General features: G+C 41.0%; 1 protein-coding gene across 1 annotated transcript in view; it reads left to right on the forward strand.

Moving 5' to 3' along the window:
* LOC124045689 overlaps window positions 1–15031 on the forward strand; it is a 68727-nt gene extending 53696 nt beyond the window's left edge. Inside the window, exons 33-35 of the mRNA XM_046365253.1 lie at window positions 3330–3573; window positions 6575–6620; window positions 14250–15031. Coding sequence (XP_046221209.1) covers window positions 3330–3573; window positions 6575–6620; window positions 14250–14407 — 448 coding nt within the window. The 3' untranslated portion in view covers window positions 14408–15031. The remainder of the gene's footprint in view (window positions 1–3329; window positions 3574–6574; window positions 6621–14249) is intronic.
* The last annotated feature ends 6896 nt before the right edge of the window (window positions 15032–21927 follow it).

The following is a 21927-nucleotide window of genomic DNA, read 5'->3' on the forward strand; positions in this document are numbered from 1 at the left end:
GCTGAATACCACCCTCCACCCCAACGACATTCATCACTGTTGTGGTTGTTAATATGTATGTTATTATCTTTTTACAAATTCACAAACTTCTTGTTAACCAACTATAGTTTTGGCATGTTGGTTAGGACATCTACTTTGTGCATGACACAAGTAATTTTCCCAATAAATTGTTTACAGAGATTATTTCACTTAATCACAATTCCTGTGGGTCAGAAATTTACATACACTAAGTTGACTCTGCCTTTAAACAGCTTGGAAAATTCCAGAAAATGATGTCATGGCTTTCGAAGCTTCTGGTAGGCGAATTGACATTATTTGAGTCAATTGGAGGTGTACCTCTGGATGTATTTCAAGGCCTACCTTCAAACTCAGTGCCTCTTTGCTTGACATCATGGGAAAATCAAAAGAAATCAGCCAAGACCTCAGAAAATAAATGGTAGACCTCCACAAGTCTGGTTCATCCTTGGGAGCAAGTTCCAAATGCCTGAAGGTACCACATTCATCTGTTCAAACAATAGTATGCAAGTACAGTGGGGCAAAAAGTATTGTCAGCCACCAATTGTGCAAGTTCTCCCACTTAAAAAGATGAGAGGCCTGTAATTTTCAACATACGTACACTTCAACTATGACAGACAAAATGAGAAAAAAAATCCAGAAAATCACATTGTAGGATTTTTAATGAATTTATTTGCAAATGATTTATTTGCACATGTTTGTTTTTGACCAAATACTTATCTCAATACTTTGTTATATACCCTTTGTTGGCAATGACAGAGGTCAAACGTTTTCTGTAAGTCTTCACAAGGTTTTCACACACTGTTGCTGGTATTTTGGCCCATTCCTCCAGGCAGATCTCCTCTAGAGCAGTGATGTTTTGGGGCTGTTGCTGGGCAACGTGGACTTTCAACTCCCTCCGAAGATTTTCTATGGGGTTGAGATCTGGAGACTGGCTAGGCCACTCCAGGACCTTGAAATGCTTCTTACGAAGCCACTCCTTCGTTGCCCGGGCGGTGTGTTTGGGATCATTGTCATGCTGAAAGACCCAGCCACATTTCATCTTCAATGCTTGAGATCCTTGATTCCTTCAATGCTTGAGATCCCAGCATATTTTACCTTGCTGATGGAAGGAGGTTTTCACTCAAAATCTCACAATACATGGCCCCATTCATTCTTTCCTTTACACGGATCAGTCGTCCTGGTCCCTATGCAGAAAAACAGCCCCAAAGCATGATGTTTCCACCCCCATGCTTCACAGTAGGTATGGTGTTCTTTGGATGCAACTCAGCATTCTTTGTCCTCCAAACACGACGAGTTGAGTTTTTACCAAAAAGTTATATTTTGGTTTCATCTGACCATATGACATTCTCCCAATCTTCTTCTGGATCATCCAAATGCTATCTAGCAAACTTCAGACGGGCCTGGACATGTACTGGCTTAAGCAGGGCACATCTCTGGATGAGTAATCTGGCACATCTCAAGGATGAGTAATGGAAACAGGATGCACCTGATCTCAATTTCAAGTCTCATAGCAAAGGGTCTGAATTCATGTCTTTGCAGTTGATGTTTTATAGAAAAAAGACAAATAACAGGGTTTTCCAATGGATGACTTTTAGTAAACCCATCAAAGCTGATCCAAAACCAACTCATAACAGTCGTGTTCAAGTAATATGGTATCTGGAGGAAGCATCAGAGTAGCTGGATTACATGATGTGCCAGGTTGTATGATGATGTTAGGAGCCTCCAGCACAGTTGAACATTTGTTCCAATGAGCAGCTGTGACCCGTGCTGCTCGAATCATTGTCAAGAGTATGAACAGCATGTCGGCAGAATGTTTCTTTTCAACTATACCCATGTCCCATAGATCTTTAATCACTAACTTAGTAGCGGCCATAGCTTCCTTGCTAATAGGATATTGTCTTGTGCAAGGTGGGGCAACACCTGTCAAGCACACTGGTTCCATACCCAAGTCCCACACTCATTGTTCTTCGTAGTCCCAATAGGATGGTTCTGAACTGTAGATCCCTGCAGTTGTCCAATTTGCCACGTCACCTTTCCTTTAGAGATGTTCAGTGTAGAGTCAAGTTGCATAATAACTGCAGGGCCTAAAATAGGTTGTTCAAGTGAGCCTATCCACACCCCTGCATCAATCTTCATTGGACCATTAGAAATTGATAATGGTTTGGTCTGCTTCATATCCATTCCATTTTAGAATAAGGCTGTATCATAACAAAATGTGTAAAAAGTCAAGGTGTCTGAGTACTTTCCGAATGCACCGCACGTTCAGGGAATTATTTTAGAAATACTTAAAATGCCTTTGAAACAAGCATTTTTCTCATCTATTGGTTTTCAAATCAACGTTCTTTTTTTGTACTGCTGCCAAAGGCTTAATCCTAGCCTACACCAATGTGTGCTTTATTGAGCTGATAATATGAATAAATAAAACTTCAATATTTTAAGATAAAGGGTCTGATCTGTTTCATCAGCTTATTGCTTTTCTTAAAAATTTTAATGTGCAGTGGTTGTATGGATTTTGGATCTGTTCTTCCAGAACTGTCCCAGAGTCTGTTTTGAACCGTAGACATACTTTGTATCGCCCGATCGATGGCGGGACGCCCTTAAAAAAAAGATAGTAATGCATTTCATTTTGTAAAGTGGTTCCTTGCATCCTACATTGATGTAAAAATGCTGTTAGAAAACATTTTGTATTTTTGGACAAGTGAGGTGAGATTTTGGAAAAGTAAAAAATCTCTCCTACTTGTCCGAAAGACTGAAATTATCATTATGGGTTAAAACTCATGAACGTCTAAAACAAGATGCCCTTTTTTTGACAAAGAGATCAGTAAAAAAAGTATCTGTACGGCCCTCCGTTGATTTTCTAAATCCCAATGTGGCCCTCAAGCCAAAACGTTTGCTCACCCCTCTTATGTGTTATATAGATGTTATTAAGGCTTTATAAACGCGTGCATAAGTACACCTACAGTAAAGTGTTTCCAAAGTTTTTTGTTGTTGTTGAACAGAATAGGCTTAATGTCCCGGGTTGAACTGCCTATTTGGTTGACCTGTCAGTTCGTTACTCACCCACTCACCCTCTGACACGCTGCGAAACTACAGTTTTTTTCTCTGAGGTTGTACTGTATTCCACAAACTTTCCCCAAATTACAGTTTTTTGGGGAAATCCTGGTTGAAGGTTTCCCTCCTGATTCACAGGAATCCTCCAACCAGGATTTCTGAAAAACCTGGGAATTTTGGGAAGATTTCCGGAATTTTGCAACCCCAAATCTGAAAGCTGAACCCCCAGTCATGGTGCTTCTCTGCGTCATCCCTCCCAGGTCCAATGAGCGGCTGGCGGAGGCCAACACCAAGCTGATGAGCGAGCGCCACCGCAGCAAGTCCCTGATAGCCAGCAGCATTGTCAACGGCAGCCTGGGCGGGCCTCTGGACATGGGCTCCCTGGGGTCGGTGGGGGCCTACGGGGCAACGCTGGGGCCCCTCAACAGGAGCCTGGGTGGGCCTCTCCTTAGCCCCCTGGGGGATGGGGGTCAGAGCAGCAGGGTGGAGGCTTACCTGGCTAAGGTAAGAGGCTGACTGAATGTTGAATGGCAATAGCAAATATACAGGGACTGTTCTCCACATTGCTTAAAGGGATAGTTCACGATTTTTGAGATTTAGTATATTTTTGACTTGACTTAACTAACATTTTTAACTTGCGTGGATGTTGCATTGGGTTTCCATGCATTCAGGTTGCCTTGGTTTACTTTTGACCATTTTTGTAACATATCCCATCTCCATGGTGTCATAATTGTGAGTTAGCAGTGTACTTTTTATGCTGTTTTTATGTAACATGCAGTGTAGTTACATTGTAATTTAAAAAAGGTAGTGTCTGTCGTTAAATGAAGCTGAATGACAAAACTGTTCTAATGCTTTGCTTACATTTTTTTTCCAAATGCTGTCTGTCTTCCTTTTCTCACTAGACCTATATATGACTAAATGTCCATCCTGTATCACCTCTATTCTTCTCTTGCCATCTTTCCTTCCTTCCTTCCTGTTCTTTTAGAGTTTTCTTATAGTGGGACTTTGTGCCTAACCTCTCTATTTCTCAATCCTTCAGCTTCTAGCTCAAAAGTCTGTCTCTCATCTCTCCTCTCTTCAGCCAGACTCATGACCAGGTGTGTAGATGTGTGTTAGCTCATGCTGCTGCTTCACTCTCCTCTGACCCTCCCCTTTCCCCCTCACATTGGGCCTCTCCCCTCACCTTCCCATTGGCCCACGCTTGCAACACTTCACACACAACCGTGGTTTCACAGCATGTGAGAGCGGGTGAATTTGTTTTAGCTTGGCCAGTGCCCCAGGTGGGTGGAGATTTCTCTATATGAGAAATAGAATGGTCAAAAATCTGGGGCACCGGGTGGGTGACAGTGTATGCACCTAGTGCTAGATCAGTTAACTTTAGGGCTACCCATTGCAGCTGCACCAGGGTCCAATCAAGTAATACAGGGTCACGTTCAGTTTGGCAAACGTTACACAGAAATGGCATGTATAGACCAGGTGTAATTCCTTATTCTACATGTCAGAGAGGCATGGTTGCTTTACATCAGGGCTCTCAAGCCTGTTCCTGGAGAGCTATGCTCCTGTAGGTTTTGCTCCAACCCCAGTTGCAACTAACCTGATTCAGCTTATTTATTAGAATCAGGAGCTAAAACCTACAGGATGGTAGCTCTCAAGGAACAGGGTTGGAGACTCTGCTCTACATTATAGGCCTATATTTTAAATCTGAACCTCCCGCAGCGTTGTCCCACTCAACGCAGGCCAGTTGTCACAGATGTCAAAACTACTATTCTTTAGTAACGATTTGATGGTTTGGGATATCATTCATTTGCACACAAATGTTTCAGAAACAATTGACTAGATTTAAATGAAATACAATGTGTTCTGTATCTGTTAAATAAAACTGCAGCAAATGCAGCTACTGTATTGTCTTGCTGAGGTGTTGTGCTTGTTGAAATTATCTAACGAGAGGCTCCTCAGAGACTTTTTATAAAATAGTGAAATATTAGTTATAATTTTTATATAAAACTATACTAAATATATTCATGTCACCAAATCATTTATTAAAACACACTGTTGCACAATTAAAGTATACAGTAGCCTCAACAGCACTCTGTAGGGTAGCACCATGGTGTAGCTGAAGGAAACCAAGTCTCCGTCATCTGGATACATTGACTTCTTTACAAAACCCATGAGGCTCATGGTTCTAACCCCCTTCCATAGACTTACACAGTAATTATGACAGCTTCCGGAGGATGTCTGCCAACCTATCAGAGCTCTTGCAGCATGAACTGACATGTTGTCCACCCAATCGAAGGATCGGAGAATGAATCTAGTACTGAAAGCATAAGCTACAGCTAGTTAGCACAGCAATACATTTCTTTAAAATTGTAGAAGCAAGAGAGTAAGAGAGCTAGCTATATTTAGTTATAAAAAAAACATCTCGCTTAGCTAGCAAATGCAGCTAGCTAGTTTAGCTTATTCAAACACCTGTATCAAATGGAGAGGGATGCTATCATAGCTCGGTGGCTATGGCTATCCAACACTGGAACTCTTACAAGTTAAGGTTTTGGTTGTATTAATTTCTTGCCACCGGGGCCCGCTGTTGCAACTGCAAAACTGCAGTACACTACTGTGTGATTGTAGCGGGTTTACTAACGTGTTAGTTCTAGTAGCTATGTTGACTATGACGTTAGCTTATATGTTTTGGCTTGGAAAGTATGTTTTTCCTGGTCACAGCTGATGGGTTGTGTACTGAAGTCCAAAAGCGAATGGAAAAGGTAAAAGGAGGAGAGCGCTTAGATGCGAGAAGGAATTACACAACGGCAAAATGATCATGCTCTTTGTATGTGGCTGCTATGAAAACTGTTTGTGTGTAATCAGGGGTGTATTCATTCCTCCGATTCTGTTGAAAAGCCTTTCTTAAACTGAAAATATCAGCATCATGTTCATAGCTTAAATCTATCGATGTTACATCGAGCTTGGTGAATGGAATATGAGTGACAGTCATCCAATATGTTGCAATAGAAATAAGGCCATGCTCATAAAAACAATTATCATCTTCCCTCATCTTAAAAGTCACCGACTGCCACTGACATCCCAGTAATAGAATCTAACAGTGAACACTGTTCATTTGGCGTAATTCGATCACTATAGAAACACCATTCGGTTTCCATTTAGGCTGAAGCAGAGCTTTGCTTGCATGCTCTGTTGTGTTGCTAAATTGCAGTGCTTTTTCTCATGCAGTTCTGTATGCCTTTTTTCATCAAGCACAATTTACCAACATTAGCTTATGTTAAGTGGATTTAATACCAACAAGTAAAGCGGGCAATTTCCCTCTTTTTATGGAAAGTGGTCTTCTACTTTTCAGATGGTGCACGTTCTTTTTGTTTTATAAGGATATCCATTATATAAAAAAATATATATTTTAAAAAATTGTGAACTTGTTTCTTGTTTATAAGCCCACAGCAGTGATAAAGATTTTGGTTATACCACAATATCTCAGAATATGCTTCCTCTTCTATTCTAGATGCAGAATGAATTGGAGAGAAACATATCAAAGGAGTTGGACCATGGTAAGTGTTTATGCAGGGACTTAATTAAGTTCATATCATAACACAAAATAACAGGGTTGTATTTTCAGATCTGGAAATTATGTATTTGTTTTTCAATTCTAATACTAGAAGAGCAAGTCCAGATTATTGCAAAAAATATATATTTTACACACTAGCTTAGAATTTAAAGTTCCCGAACAGTCATTCTGATTCCCATGTAAAATAGCCTTTTGAGTGACTAAAACATCACCTATAAATATCAAGTACATTCTCTCATGGCTAAATGCCAGGAAGTTTACAAAGACTGCCTTAGTGGGCGGGGAGCCAATTTGGTGATACACTAAGCAACTCAAACAGCATTGATATAGCATCAATAGCTATGTTTCAATCAAATTGACAACAGAGTTTCATGCAAAAATCCACATTAAAAGAAAATGTGCCTACGCTGGACAACAGCTCGCAGATACGGTGTGTGTAGGATCTACGGGTGGATTGTGGTAAAGAGCAATAATGTTTTTATTTGTCAAAATGGCAGTAAAGCATTGATCATGTCACCAGAATAAGACCCTAAAACAAGCTCCGTTTGGTGCCACTTTCACCACCTTGTGAAGTTCATTATATTTTATTTGATCTGTAGCCTAATTTAAACGCCATGGATTTCCGAGTCGTAGTGGAAGGATCACAGACAGCATGTCATTGCGTGACTCCAAGTTGACTTTGATATGATGGTTATTATATCAATGTCTACACATATTCGGCGTTTCCACCTCCATTTCTTGCATTATACGTTTTACCGACACAAAGATCCCACCATGTCGAACGAACAAATTATCTGTCCGTGTTTTTAAAATTGCACCGAAACTGCCTGTTTCTATCACCGCTGTCGTGATATTTTTTATACTTTTCCTTCACTCTATGGTCCAACTCGTCCCAAACAATCGCAATAGAGTTGAGGTCTGGTGATTGTGGAGACCAGGTCATCTGATGAAGCACTCATCACTCTCCTTCTTGGTCAAATAGCCCTTACACAGCCTGTAGGTGTGTTGTAATTGTCCTGTTGAAAAACAAATGATTGTCCCACTAAGCGCAAACCAGATGGGATGGCGTATCGCTGCAGAATGCTGTGGTAGCCATGCTAGTTAAGTGTGCCTTGAAGTCTTAATCAATCACTGACTGTGTCCCCAGCAAAGCACACCCACACAATCACAACTCCTCCTCCATGCTTAACGGTGGGAACCACACATGCAGAGAACATCCGTTCAAAAAATAATAATCTCAAATTTGGACTCATCAGACCGAAGGACAGATTTCCACCAGTCCCATTGCTTGTGTTTCTTGGCCCAAACAAGTCTCTTCTTCTTATTGGTGTCCTTCAGGATTGACTGACCTTCATGTCTTAAAGTAATGGACTGTCGTTTCTCTTTGCTTAGTTGAGCTGTTCTTGCCATAATATGGATTTAGCCCAATTTGGTAAAATACCATCTTCTGTATACCACCCCTACCTTGTCACAACACATCTGATTGGCTCATTAAGAAGGAGATCAAGTCCACAAAAATAACTTTTAGCAATTGAAATGCATTCCACATTTTTTTCTTTTTTACCAGGTAGGCCAGTAGAGAACAAGTTCTCATTTACAACTGCGACCTGGCCAAGATGAAGCAAGGCAGTGCAACAAAAACAACAACACAGAGTTACACATAAACAAACGTACAGTCAATAACACAATAGATAAATCTATGTACGGTGTGTGCAAATGTGGAAAAGTAGGGAGGTAAAGGCAATAAATAGGCCATAGAGTTAATTACAATTTAGCATTAACACTGGAGTGATCGATGTGCAGATGATGTGCAAGTAGAGGTACTGGGGTGCAAAAGGGTAAGTAATCATTTGGGGATGAGTTAGTTGGGTGTGCTATTTTCAGATTGGCTGTGTCCAGGTACAGTGATCAGTAAGCTGCTTTGACAGCTGATGCTTAAAGTTAGAGAGGGAGATATAAGACTCCAGCTTCAGTGATTTTTGCAATTCATTCCAGTCATTGGCAGCAGAGAACTGGAAGGAAAGGTGGCCAAAGTGAGTGTTGGCTTTGGGCATGATCAGTGAAATATACATGCTGGAGCATGTGCAACGGGTGGGTGTTGCTATGGTGAGCTGAGAAGGTGGGGCTTTACCTAGCAAAGACTTATAGATGACCTGGAGCCAGTGGGTTTGGTGACTACTATGTAGTGGGGCCAGCCAACGAGAGCTTACAGGTCACAGTGGTAGGTAGTATATGAGGCTTTGGTGACAAAACGGATGGCACTGTGATAGACTACATCCTGTTTGCTGGATCTATAAGTCCTCAGAGCAGTGGGCAGCTGGGAGGAGATGCTTTTATTCTCCATGGACTTTAGTGTTCGGAAACTTTTTGGAATTAGTGCTACAGGATGCAAATTTCTGTCTGAAAATGCTAGCCTTAGCTTTCCTAACTGACTAAGTATATTGGTTCCTGACTTCCCTGAAAAGTTGCATATCGCGGGGGCAATTCGATGCTAATGCAGAACGCCACAAGATGTTTATTTATTGAATGGGGCATGCTTATTTAAGATGGTGAGGGAAAACCCTTTGGAAGAGCAACCAGGCATCTTCTACTGACGAGAAGGTCAATATCCTCCCAGAATACCCGGACCAAGTCGATTGGAAAGGCCTGCTCGCTGAAGTATTTTAGGGAGCGTTAGACAGTGATGAGGGGTGGTCGTTTGACCATGAACTCATTACGCACGCAGGCAATGGGGCAGTGATCGCTGAGATCCTGGTTGAAGACAGAGGAATATTTAGAGGGCAAGTTGGTCAGGATGATATCTAAGAGTGTGCCCATGGTTACGGATTCTGGGTTGTACCCAGTAGATTCCTTGATAGTTTTTGTGAGCATAAGGGCATCTAGCTTAGATTGTAGGACGGCCGGCGTGTTAAGCATGTCCCAGTTTAGGTCACCGAACAGTACGAACTCTGAAGATAGATGGGGGGTGATCAATTCACATATGGTGTCCAGGGCACAGCTGGGGGTTGAAGGGGTCTTTAAAACTTCTTATGGCTGGGGGGCAGCATTGAGTAGCTTGGATGAATAATGTGCCCAAAGTAAACGGCCTGCTCCTCAGTCTCAGTTGCTAATATATGCATATTATAATTAGTATTGGATAGAAAACACTCTGAAGTTTCTAAAACTGTTTGAATGATGTCTGTGAGTATAAGCGAAATCATATGGCAGGCAAAAACCTGAGAAATCAAAACAGGAAGTGAGAAATCTGAGGTTGGTATGTATTCAACACAGTTCCCATTGAAATCCCCTTGGGATATTAATGAAGTTGCACTTCCTAGGGCTTCCACTAGATGTCAACCATCTATAGAAATTTGAATGAAGCTTCTATTGTGTTATGGGACTGAATGACAGCAGAATGAATCAGGTGTCTGCCAGTCATCCATTTCCTGGTCATGCGCATTTCACATGATTAGCTACCTGCGTTCCATGGCTCCTCAAGACACAAAGGAATACTCTGGTTGGAACTTTATTGAAGATTAATGATAAAACATTCTAATGATTGTTTCTTCGACCTGTAATATAACTTTTTGAATTTTTTGTCTGAAGTAACGCTGACCAGAACAAGCGTTTGGATATGTATACCAAATGCGCTAACAAAAGTAGCTAATTGGACATAAATAACTGACATTATCGAACAAAACAAGCATTTATTGTGAACCTGGGATTCCTGGGAGTGCATTCTGATGAAGATCATCAAAGGTAAGGGAATTTTAGCATGTAATTTATGGTTTATGTTGACTACAACATGGCACTATTTTCACTTGATTGTTCTGAGCGCCGTCTCAGATTATCGCATGGTTTGCTTTGTTGAATGTGGCTATACAAAATCACTGGATGTTTTTGGAACTAGTGAATGTAACGCGCCAATGTAAATTCAGATTTTTTGATATAAATATGAACTTTATCAAACAAAACATACATGTATTGTGTAACATGAAGTCCTATGAGTGTCATCTGATGAAGATCATCAAAGGTTAGTGATTTATTTTATCTCTATTTTTGCATTTTGTGACTCCTCTCTTTGGCTGGGAAAATGGCTGTGTTTTTCTGTGGCTTGGTGGTGACCGAACATAATCGTTTGTGCTGCTTTCGCCGTAAAGCCTATTTGAAATCGGACACTGTGGTGGGATTAACAACAAGACTACCTTTTAAAACAGTATAAAATACATGTATGTTTTGAGGAATTTTTATTATGAGATTTCTGTTTTGAATTTGCGCCCTGCACTCTCACTGGCTGTTGTCATATCATCCCGTTAACGGGGTTGCATCCCAAAAAGGTTTTAACCAGCGGCAACGGTGAGCGACTTGTTTCTGGAAAGGTGTATTTTTAAAAGTAGAAGCTTGAATTGTTTGGGCACAGACCTGAATAATAATGACAGAACTCTGCAGGCTATCTCTGCAGTAGATTGCAATTCCGCTCCCATTGGCAGCTCTATCTTGACGGAAAATGTTATAGTTAGGGTTGGAAATGTCAGGAATGCCAGGTAGACTAGGCATATTGACATTAGGGAGAGGCGTGTGTAGCCGAGTGATCATAGGGTCCAGTGAGTAGCTAGGCGAGCTGGAGACACAGCGATTCAGACAGCTAACAGGCTGGGGCTAGCAGACGGGCCTGCGGGGGACGTCACAAGGGAAGAGCCTGTAGAAACCCTCTCGGACGGTTACGTCGGCAGACGAGTCATGATGGATCGTGACGGTAGTAAAGGTTCCAGGCCAATTGGCAAGAGAGGTATTGTAGCCCAGGAATTGTCTGATGGAATCTCTTCGGCTATCTGGGAGATGGGTCTAGCTTGAGGCTAACTCCAGGCTAACTGGTGTATGCTTCAGGACAGAGGCGTTAGCCAGGAGTAGCTTGCTAGCTGCGATGACCCGGTGCTAAGGTTCAGAGCTTGCGGTATGAATCTGGAGATGTGGTAGAGAAAATCAGTCCGATATGCTCTAGGTTGATATCACGCTTTGCAGACTGGCAGGAATTGACGGGCTGAGGCTGGCTGATGTCAGAGTTAACGGTGATGACCGCTAGCAGTGGCTAACTGACTACTAGCTAGTAGATCCGTACCACATTGGGTGAGGCGGGTTGCCGGAGAGTATATTCAGTCCGTAGATGGAAGCTGAGATCAAAAATATATGCAAAATATTTTGGAAGAAAACGATATATACACGGGACGGGACGACAATAACAGACGTCCGACTGCTATGCCATCTTGGAACACAAGATGACTATCTTATGAAGCTGGTTGAGAGAATGTCAAGTGTGCAAACATGTCATCAAGTCAAAGGGTGGCAACTTCAAAGAATCTCAAATATAAAATATATTTGGATTTGTTTAACACTTTTTTGGTTTCTACATGACTCCATGTGTGTTATTTCATTTTTTTGATGTCTTCATTATTATTCTACAATGTAAAATAAAGAAAAACCCTTGAATGAGAAGGTGTGTCCAAACCTTTGACTGGTACTGTTTAATTATACTTGCTGACTCCCTACAGTAAAATTTTGGCACCAGTAGAGTAGCTACAGCTAAAGTCGGAAGTTTACATACATACATACACAAATACATTTAAACTCAGTTTTTCACAATTCCTGACATTTAATCCTTGTAAAATTCCCTGTTTTAGGTCAGTTAGGATCACCACTTTATTTTAAGAATGTGAAATGTCAGAAGAATAGTGGAGAATTATTTATTTCATCTTTGTTCTTTCTTCACATTCACAGTGGGTCAGAAGTTTACGTACACTCAATTAGTATTTGGTAGCATTGCCTTAATTGTTTAACTTGTATCAAATGTTTCGGGTAGCCTTCCACAAGCTTCCCACAATAAGTTGGGTGAATTTTGGCCCATTCCTCCTGACAGAGATGGTATGGTGTACCTGAGCCAGGTTTGTAGGCCGCCTTGCTCGTGCACGCTTTTTCAGTTCTGCCCACAAATGTTCTATAGGACTGAGGTCAGGGCTTGACTTTGTTGTTCTTAAGCCATTTTGCCACAACTTTGGAAGTATGTTTGGGGTCATTGTCCATTTGGAAGACCCATTTGCGACCAAGCTTTAACTTCCTGACTGATGTCTTGAGATGTTGCTTCAATATATCCACATAATTTTCCTCCCTCATGTTGTCATCTATTTTGTGAAGTGCACCAGTCCCTCCTGCAGCAAAGCACCCCCACATGATGCTGTTGCTGTTCTTGGATTGATTTGCACTTTTCGCACCAGAGAACATTCATCTCCAAGAGACAGAACGCGTCTCCTACCTGAGCGGTATGACAGCTGTGTGGTCCCATGGTGTTTATACTTGCATACCAACATGATGCTGCCACCCCCCTGTTTCATGGTTGGGATGGTGTTCTTCGGTTTGCAAGCCTCCCCATTTTTCCTCCAAACATAACGATGGTCATTATGGCCAAACAGTTATATTTTTGTTTCATCAGCCCAGAGGACATTTCTCCAAAAAGTACAGTCTTTGTCCCCATGTGCAGTTGCAAACCGTAGTCTGGCTTTTTTATATCGGTTTTGGAGCAGTGGCTTCTTCCTTGCTGAGCGGCCTTTTAGGTGGTCCAACATCTTCACAAGGTCATATTCTTTTGTTCTGGGATTGATTTGCACTTTTCACACCGAAGTACATCTCAAGGAAACAGAACAAGTCTCCTTCCTGAGCGGTATGACGGCTGCGTGGTTCCATGGTGTTTATACTTACTATTGTTTGTACAGATGAACATGGTACCTTCGGGCATTTGGAAATTGCACCCAAGGATGACCCAGACTTGTGGAGGTCTACATTTTTTTTATGAGGTCTTTGCTGATTTCTTTTGCTTTTCCCATGATGTCAAGCAAAGAGGCACTGATTTGAAGGTAGGCCTTGAAACACATCCACAGGTACACCTCCAATTGACTCAGGCTAATTGACATCCTTTATCAGAAGCTTCTAAAGCCATGACATAATTTTCTGGAATTTTCCAAGCTGTTTAAAGGCACAGTCAACATAGTGTATGTAAACTTCTGACCCACTGCAATTGTGATACAGTGAATTTTATGTGAAATAATCTGTTAGCGATTGTTGGAAAAATTACTTGTCATGGACAAGGTAGATGTCCTAACCGACGTGCCACTAACCGACGTGCCAAAAATATAGTTTAACAAGACATTTGTGGAGTGGTTGAAAACGAGTTTTAATGACTCCAACCGAAGTGTATGTCAACTTCCGACTTCAACTGTATCTAGCTTTATAAACCACTCCCCTCTGAAAACACACCTTCGATGTTGGTTACATCTTTATTTAAATTAGGTAATAGAATATGATGTTACCGTTGGTGTATTTAAACAAGCATTAGGGTGATGCCACTCTATCCCCTTAATAATCCCAACTCCTGAATCCAAGTGTTTGACATGGGGGAGGGGACCAGTAACTTTATGATCAGACTTTAGTCATGTAGAAATAGTCAATTTTCATACTTTGATCTGGTTTCATCCAATATCATCCAATTCCATGAAAAACATGATTTTGACATTTCATTACCTTTAATAATTTATTTCTCTCCTTGTCTCTCTCTCTCTCCCCTCATTGCCTTCTCTCTCTTCAGCGACAGCAGAGCTTGAGTGCTCTGCCCGGATGTCTCCGGTGGGCTCTGCCTCAGGCTCCCCTACTAGCCTGGGTTGGGGTCTCAGTGTGGTGGAGGACCCGGTCAGCAGGGCCACACAGCAGTACCTGGAAGTGCTCAAGAAAAACTATATGATTTGACCAACCCATAGCAGGGCCAGGCAGCACTGGGCTACCCAAAGGGAGCCACAACTGTCCACTTTACCATAACCTGGGTGGTGTTTATTAGGGCACGCGGTGGGAAACGTTTTGCAATGGAAGGCAAAAAATGACGTTTTTAAGTCCAGGTATTCCTTCCGTTTCATTCTGTTTTCTCCCGTTTGGTGCTCTAATGAACATCATCCTGGGCCTCATCAATGCATGCTTATATAAAAAGAACATGCACATTGAGAAAAACACTAAAGGGTAAAGCCACTCCGCTATAACACATTCCCCCCCAAAAATGTTTACTCTTTATTCTACGTCTTTTAAGAACGGAAACAGACGTGATGCACATTAGACTTACAGTGCATTCGAAAAGTATTCAGACCACTTGACTTTTTCTACATTTTGTTAAATTACAGGCTTATTCTAAAAATGGATTACATCGACCCCCCCCCCCCCCCACAATGCCCCATCATGACAAACCAACAACAGTTTTTTTAGATATGTATTAAAAATGTAAAACTGAAATATCACATTTACATAAGTATTCAGACCCTTTAGTCAGTACTTTGTTGAAGCACCTTTAGCAGCGATTATGGCCTCGAACGCTACAAGCTTGGCATACCTGTATTTGGGGAGTTTCTTCCATTCTTCTCTGCAGAACCTCTGAAGCTCTGTCAGGTTGGATGGGGAGTGTCGCTGCACAGTTATTTTCAGGTTTCACCAGAGATGTTAGATCGGATTCAAGTCCGGGCTCTGGCTGGGCCACTCAATGATATATCTAGAGAATTGTCCCGAAGCCAGTCCTGCGTTGTCGTTGTACTGTTGGAAGGTGAACCTTCGCCCCAGTCTGAGGTCCTGAGCGCTCTGGACCAGGTTTTCATCAAGGATCTCGCTGCACTTTGCTCCATTTGTCTTTCCCTCGATCCTGACTAGTCTACCAGCCCCTGCCACTAAAAAAACATCCCCACTGCATGATGCTGCCACCACCATGCTTCACCATAGGGATGTTGCCAGGTTTCTTCCAGACATGACACTTGGTATTCAGGCCAAAGATTTAAATCTTGGTTTCATCAAGCTAGATATTCTTGTTTCCTTTCAGTGCCTTTCGGCAAACTCCATGCGGGCTGTCATGTGCATTTTTCTGAGGAGTGGCTTCCGTCTGGCCACTCTACCATTAAAAACCTGATTGGTGGAACGGTGCAAAGATGGTTGTCCTTCTGGAAGATTTTCCTACCTCCACAGAGGAACACTGTCAGAGTGACCATCAGGTTCTTGGTCACCTCCCTGACCAAGGCCCTTCTCGCCTGATTCCTCAATTTGGTTGGACGACCAGCTCCAGGAAGAGTCTTGGTGGTTTCAAACTTCTTCCATTTAAGAATGATGGGGGTCACTGTGTTCTTGGGCTTGGTCAATGCTGCAGAAATGTTTTGGTAACCTTCCCCAGATCTGTGCCTTGACACAATCCTGCCTCGGAGCTCAACTGACAATTCGACCTCATGACTTGTTTTTTGCTCTGACATGCACTGTCAACTGTGGGACTTATATAGACAGGTGTGTGCCTTTACAAATCATGTCCAATCAATTTAATTTACCACAGGTGGACTCCAATCAAGTTGTAGAATCATCTCAAGGATGGTCAATGGAAACAGGATGCACCTGAACTCAATTTCGAGTCTCATAGCAAAGGGTCTGAATACTTACGTAAATAAGGTATTTCAGTTTTTTATTTTTCATACATTTGCAAACATTTCTCGACTTGTTTTCGCTTTGTCATTATGGGGTATTGTGTGTAGATTGAGATGTTTTATTTAATCCATTTTAGAAGGCTATAACCTAACAAAATGTTAGTCAAGTGGTCTGAATACTTTCGGAATGTACTGTATACACGAGAAAGATGGCATGATATTTTTTTAATCATATTTATTTTTTCAAAGCCATATTATTTTTTACATATTTGTTTATTAACCTCCTGGAGACAATGTCCTCGCCCCCTTGGACATATAATCTAAACATCTTCATAAAAATCTCTAAGCAAGAGATATCTGTTTTTTTGCATGGGCTACGTCTCAATCCAACACATTCACCGATGTCAGCCTTCATCATCTACGGTGAAAGATGGCAGCACTACAGCTGTGTTTGTCAAACCATGAGACATCCCTATTATGACCCCTCTATGGAAAGATGAGACTCTAACGAAAACATACATGATTTGCTCTGAGATGCCCACATACCTCACAAGACTCGTCTGAAGACTCTCCCGGTTGCAGTTTAAAAAATGAATCGAAGTGTACACTCACCAGACAGTTTACACTACCCCGTTCACTAAAATGTATCACTTCTACAGACAGTGGGTCATGTGGCCAGGGCTTGGTATTTTAAGCAGGCAGACAGGCATTGGGGTATTCCGTTACTGTTCGATTGAATGCTAAAATTGGCATAATGAGTGACCTAAGTGACTTTGAGCGTGGTATGATCGTCGGTGCGATGCGCACCGGATCCAATATCTCAGAAGTGGCTGCCCTCCTGGGCTTTTCACGCACTACAATGTCTCGGGCTCTGTGGGCGAAAACAGCTAATTGAAAGAGGTCGAAGGAGAGTGGCAAGAATCGTGCAAGCTAACAGGCGGGCCACAAACAGACAAATAACGTTGCAGTACAACAGTGGTGTGCAGAATGGCATCTCAGAACACACAACTTGTCGATTCTTGTCACGGACAGGCTATTGCAGCATTCGACCACACTGAGTTCCACTCTTATAAGTTAAAAATAAGAACAAGCAGTACCAGGGGACACGCCTTCTACACCACTTGACAATTGAGGAGTGGAAAAACATTGCATGGAACATGACAGTGAGTAGAGTTTACTTGAGTGGCCTGGCTCAGTCCCCAGAGAGAGCATCTTTCGGATGAGATGGAACAGGCTGTTGGCAATGTGAATGTATCGCCGTCCAATCTGCAGCTACTACGTGATTCCGTCGCGTCAGCATGGACCAACATCCCTTTCAAGAATACCCTAAAGAATTCGGTCTGTTCTGGAGGCAAAGGGCGGTCCGACCCGGTACTAGATGGGTGTACCTAATAAACTGTCCGGTGAGTAAATGGAAGTAGTTTAGTGCGTAAAAAAAGGGGTTAAATATTTGCTGAAAAATATAATAATCTTCTCATATATAGGACAGACACTTCAAAACAAGCTTCCTTTCAATTTTTTTTAACCTTTTTCCATATACAAATCTGTTATTCAATGCGTTTCAATGGGCTAGTAGCAGACGTGTGTGTATATATAGACATGTACACATACATATAAGTTCTTACGTATTGTTACTCTTGTATGATCTGTTTTTTTTCTATGGTTCAGTCCTTTTCAGTACAGTGTGTATACACTATAGGTTCCTGCGTACAGATTGTCTTAAATGGTTTGCCATTTACTTTATGGTATTGATTTATTGGATATTTTATAGTATTGGATGTATGTACCATGAGTAACATTACCAAGATATCACTTTTTTTGGAATGTGCCGTGTAATGGTTCAATATGTTTTTTTCCTGTTTTGTCCTGTTTTTGTTGTTGTTGTAATGCACAACATATACTTGAATGAGACAAACGAGGATATTCTGAAGTTAAACAGGGTACCCATATTTTGTAGTACCTCGTTACATTAGTTTTTGTTTGATCTTAGTTACAAAAAAATATTACATGGGAGAAAAAAAATTACATTTCAGTATTTTTTTAAGGTCAACAGTTGCTGTAAAAAAAAGATTTAAGGAAAAAGAGAATAGCCATCTGAACCCGTGTACAGTACATTACAGAAGATCTGTAAATTTATTAATAAAAGTCTACAAACATTTGTTTGTTTTTCATGTATAGATTGTACACACATTTGTGATCCCAACTTTCATTAGCTCATTTGACATATTTTACACCCTCCCCACTCCTAACATACACACCACAAATCATTCATGTCTGAAACTTGATGTTATACACTTTTAAAACCGCATTCCCCTCTACTTCTTAAAATTAGGGTCTGTAGTGTGTTTATGATGCCCCCATCCCTTGTGTCTCTCTCCTTTGATCAGTCCTCTGTCATCTTCTGATGTTGCTATATTCAAATTTGGTTACATTTACTTGTTTCCTTTACAGTTCGATGGGCACATCTGACAGAATGACTGCTTTATAATTATTTTTTCATTCTTTTATAGACACAACTTCAAACATTATTATCAAGTTGTAGAACAGGGAGCCATACAAATAGAGACGGAATGTGATTAAGACATGTTGGAGAGATTGTTTTGAAAATAAATGCATGCATAAAACAAATCATTTCCACAGTGGGTCATTCTGTTTCTATAATGCTGTTCTGTTGATTGCCACTCTGTTCTCTCCGCTTGCCAGTCAAACCAATAATAGACTTTGGGAAAACTAAAAGAGATCTCTTTCCCACCCAATGGCCCCATAACGAGCTAGCAAGTCAATAGGCAAAAGTCACACTTGTTAATCAAAACAAACAAAAAAATCATCTTCAACTGGTCTACCTCAATACTGTGCAAATATATATATATTTTTTAACATTGATAGACATTACCCTATCTTGTTGGTAAATTAATAATGTGGCCTCAAATTAGTCAAACCTGGACTAATTAAACACTATTTTACAACTAAAAAAATGTGGCAGTGCTACTGTACATAATTCATAGTGTCTGCTATAGACAGCTTCAGACATGGCCGGCACTGCCTACACAGTTCAAGAATATGTAATGCTTACTGGGACTGAACATGATAGAAAATAATTTACTTCCTCAGTAGTCTGTTTTTTTTTCTCCACATCAGTGGTTCCTCCTGTATTATTGTATGACAGACAAGCAATGCATTGCAGTCAGCTCCAGGGGGTTTGATAGTAGTGCTGTCACAATAATGTACCATACTCTATTTTCCATCTCAAAAGAAAAAGGAAACCTCACACAGCTCTTGATAGTAATCACTGATATTTAATAAGCTTTACGTATCGGCCTCACGGCCTTCTTCAGAGCTTTTGTGATAAAAAACAACAACATTTGCAACCTTATGTAGACCTAGCCCCACCCACATCCGATCCACACATCGAAAGGGGTTGGAGGCAAAGGACAAACAAATAAGTGCTGCTAAATATAACAATATGCATTTCATAAATATTACAAAAGTGTATCAATAAGACTTATTAAACTCGTCTGTAAAACCACAATGAGGACATAGCAAGTTTTCATTAATCATTGGGTACATCATATGAAAAAAATCTGAGTGATCTTAAATAGGGACATAATTCATGTTCAAATTCACAACATAACATACATAGACATTTCATCATTAAGTCCTTTAGTAAATAATGTCTGCTGGGTGAAAATCCCCAAAACATTCTATTTTACTCAATATTATGCCACAAAATCTAATCCCTGTCGTTTCTCCTGATTTTAAATTTTATGTTCACTAATTCTCAAACAGAATAATTGAACATAAAAGTTCCATCAGGAGAAACGACAGGGATTAACCAGTCACCGTACATTTTAATATCCTAAAACATTAGATTTCTAACTTTTTAGATTCTGTGGCATAGAGAAAGTTAAGATATCAGACAGGGGAGGTGATATTAATAATACTCCTAGTAAAAGATAATGTTTTGGGATTTTCACCATCCAGACATTATTTCCTAAAGGACTTAATGACGAAATGCCTTTGTATGTTATGTTGTGAATTTGAACATGAATTATGTCCCTGTTTAAGATTACTCTGTTTTTCGTACGATGTTCCCAATTATGAATTAAAACTTGCTATGTCCTCATTGTGGACACTTATTTGTTTTTCCTTTGCCTCCAACACCTTTCGATGTGTGGAACCGATTTGATAAAATCACAAAAGCTCCGACGAAGGCCGTGTGGCCGATACATAAGCTTATTAAATATCAGTGATACTATAAAGAGCAGTGTGCGGTTTCCTTTTTCCTTCATCTTTTTGAACTGTTGCCATGCACCTGCAAAAAAATTGCTCAGATGTGCAAGTGCCTTTTGAATTTTGTTTTTTCATGTCAAAAGAAAGAAAACGGAAGAATATGGTACTTTAACACTGTAGGGTGTGAACTTAGTCTATACCCTACAGCCTTCTCTTCAAAACCAGACAAGGGGGTCTTTACTCTGTTGTGAAAAGTGTTATGAAATGTAATGTCACCTTCTCTGGAGTAATGAATCACGCTTCACCATCTGGCAATCCGAGGGATGAATCTGGTTTTGGCAGATCCCAGGAGAACACTACTTTGCTCCAAAGCAAAGTGCCAACTGTAAAGTTTGGTGGAGGAGGTATAATATCCTGGGGCTGTTTTTCATGGTTGGCCCGTTAGTTTCAGTGAAGTGAGATCTTAACTCTACAGCATACAATTCCATTTTAGACGGTTCTGTGCATTTGGGGACAGTTTGGAGAAGGGCCTTTCCTGTTTCAGCATGACAGTGCCCCTGTGCACAAAGCGAGGTCCATACAGAAATGGTTTGTTGAGATCGGTGTGACAGAACTTGACTGGCCTGCACAGAGCTCTGACCTCAACTCCATCGAACACGTTTGGGATGAATTGGAACGCCAACTGCGAGCCAGGCCTAATCATTCAAAATTAGTGCCCGGCCTCACTTATGCCCTTCTGTTAGGCCTCATTTACATGCTGCCCAGACCGGACACGTCGTGTGCGCAAGCGTTACAAAATAAATTCCTGACTTTTAATCCAAGTAATAATTCCCTGTATTAGGTCAGTTAGGATCACCACTTTATTTTAAGAATGGGAAATGTCAGAATAATAGTAGAGAATTATTTATTTCAGCTTTTATTTCTTTCATCACATTCCAGTGGGTCAGAAGTTTACTCAATTAATATTTGGTAGCATCGCCTTTAAATAGTTTAACTTGGGTCAAACATTTCAGGTAGCCTTCCACAAGCTTCCCACAATAAGTTGGGTGAATTTTGGCCCATTCCTCCTGACAGAGCTAGTGTAACTGTGTCAGGTTAGTAAGGCCTCCTTGCTCGTACATGCTTTTTCAGTTCTGCCCACAAAATTTCTAAAGGACTGCGGTCAGGGCTTTGTGATGGCCACTCCAATACCTTGACTTTGTTGCCCTTAAGCCATTTTGCCGCAACATTTGAAGTATGCTTGGGGTCATTGTCCATTTGGAAGACCCATTTGCGACCAAGCATTAACTTCCTGACTGATGTCTTGACATGTTGCTTCAATATATCCACATAGTTTTCCTTTCTCATGAAGTCATCTATTTTGTGAAGTGCACCAGTCCCTCCTGAAGTGAAGCACCCCCACAACATGATGCTGCCACCCCAGTTCTTCATGGTTGCGATGGTGTTCTTCGTTTTTTTCCCCCAAACATAAAGATGGTCATTATGGCCAAACAGTTTCATCAGACGAGAGGACATTTCTCCAAAAAGTACTAGCTTTGTCCCCATGTGCAGTTGCAAACTGTAGTCTGGCTTTTTTATGGAGGTTTTGGAGCAGTGGCT

Source organism: Oncorhynchus gorbuscha, linkage group LG01, assembly GCF_021184085.1.
Source record: "Oncorhynchus gorbuscha isolate QuinsamMale2020 ecotype Even-year linkage group LG01, OgorEven_v1.0, whole genome shotgun sequence".
NCBI lineage: Eukaryota > Metazoa > Chordata > Actinopteri > Salmoniformes > Salmonidae > Oncorhynchus > Oncorhynchus gorbuscha.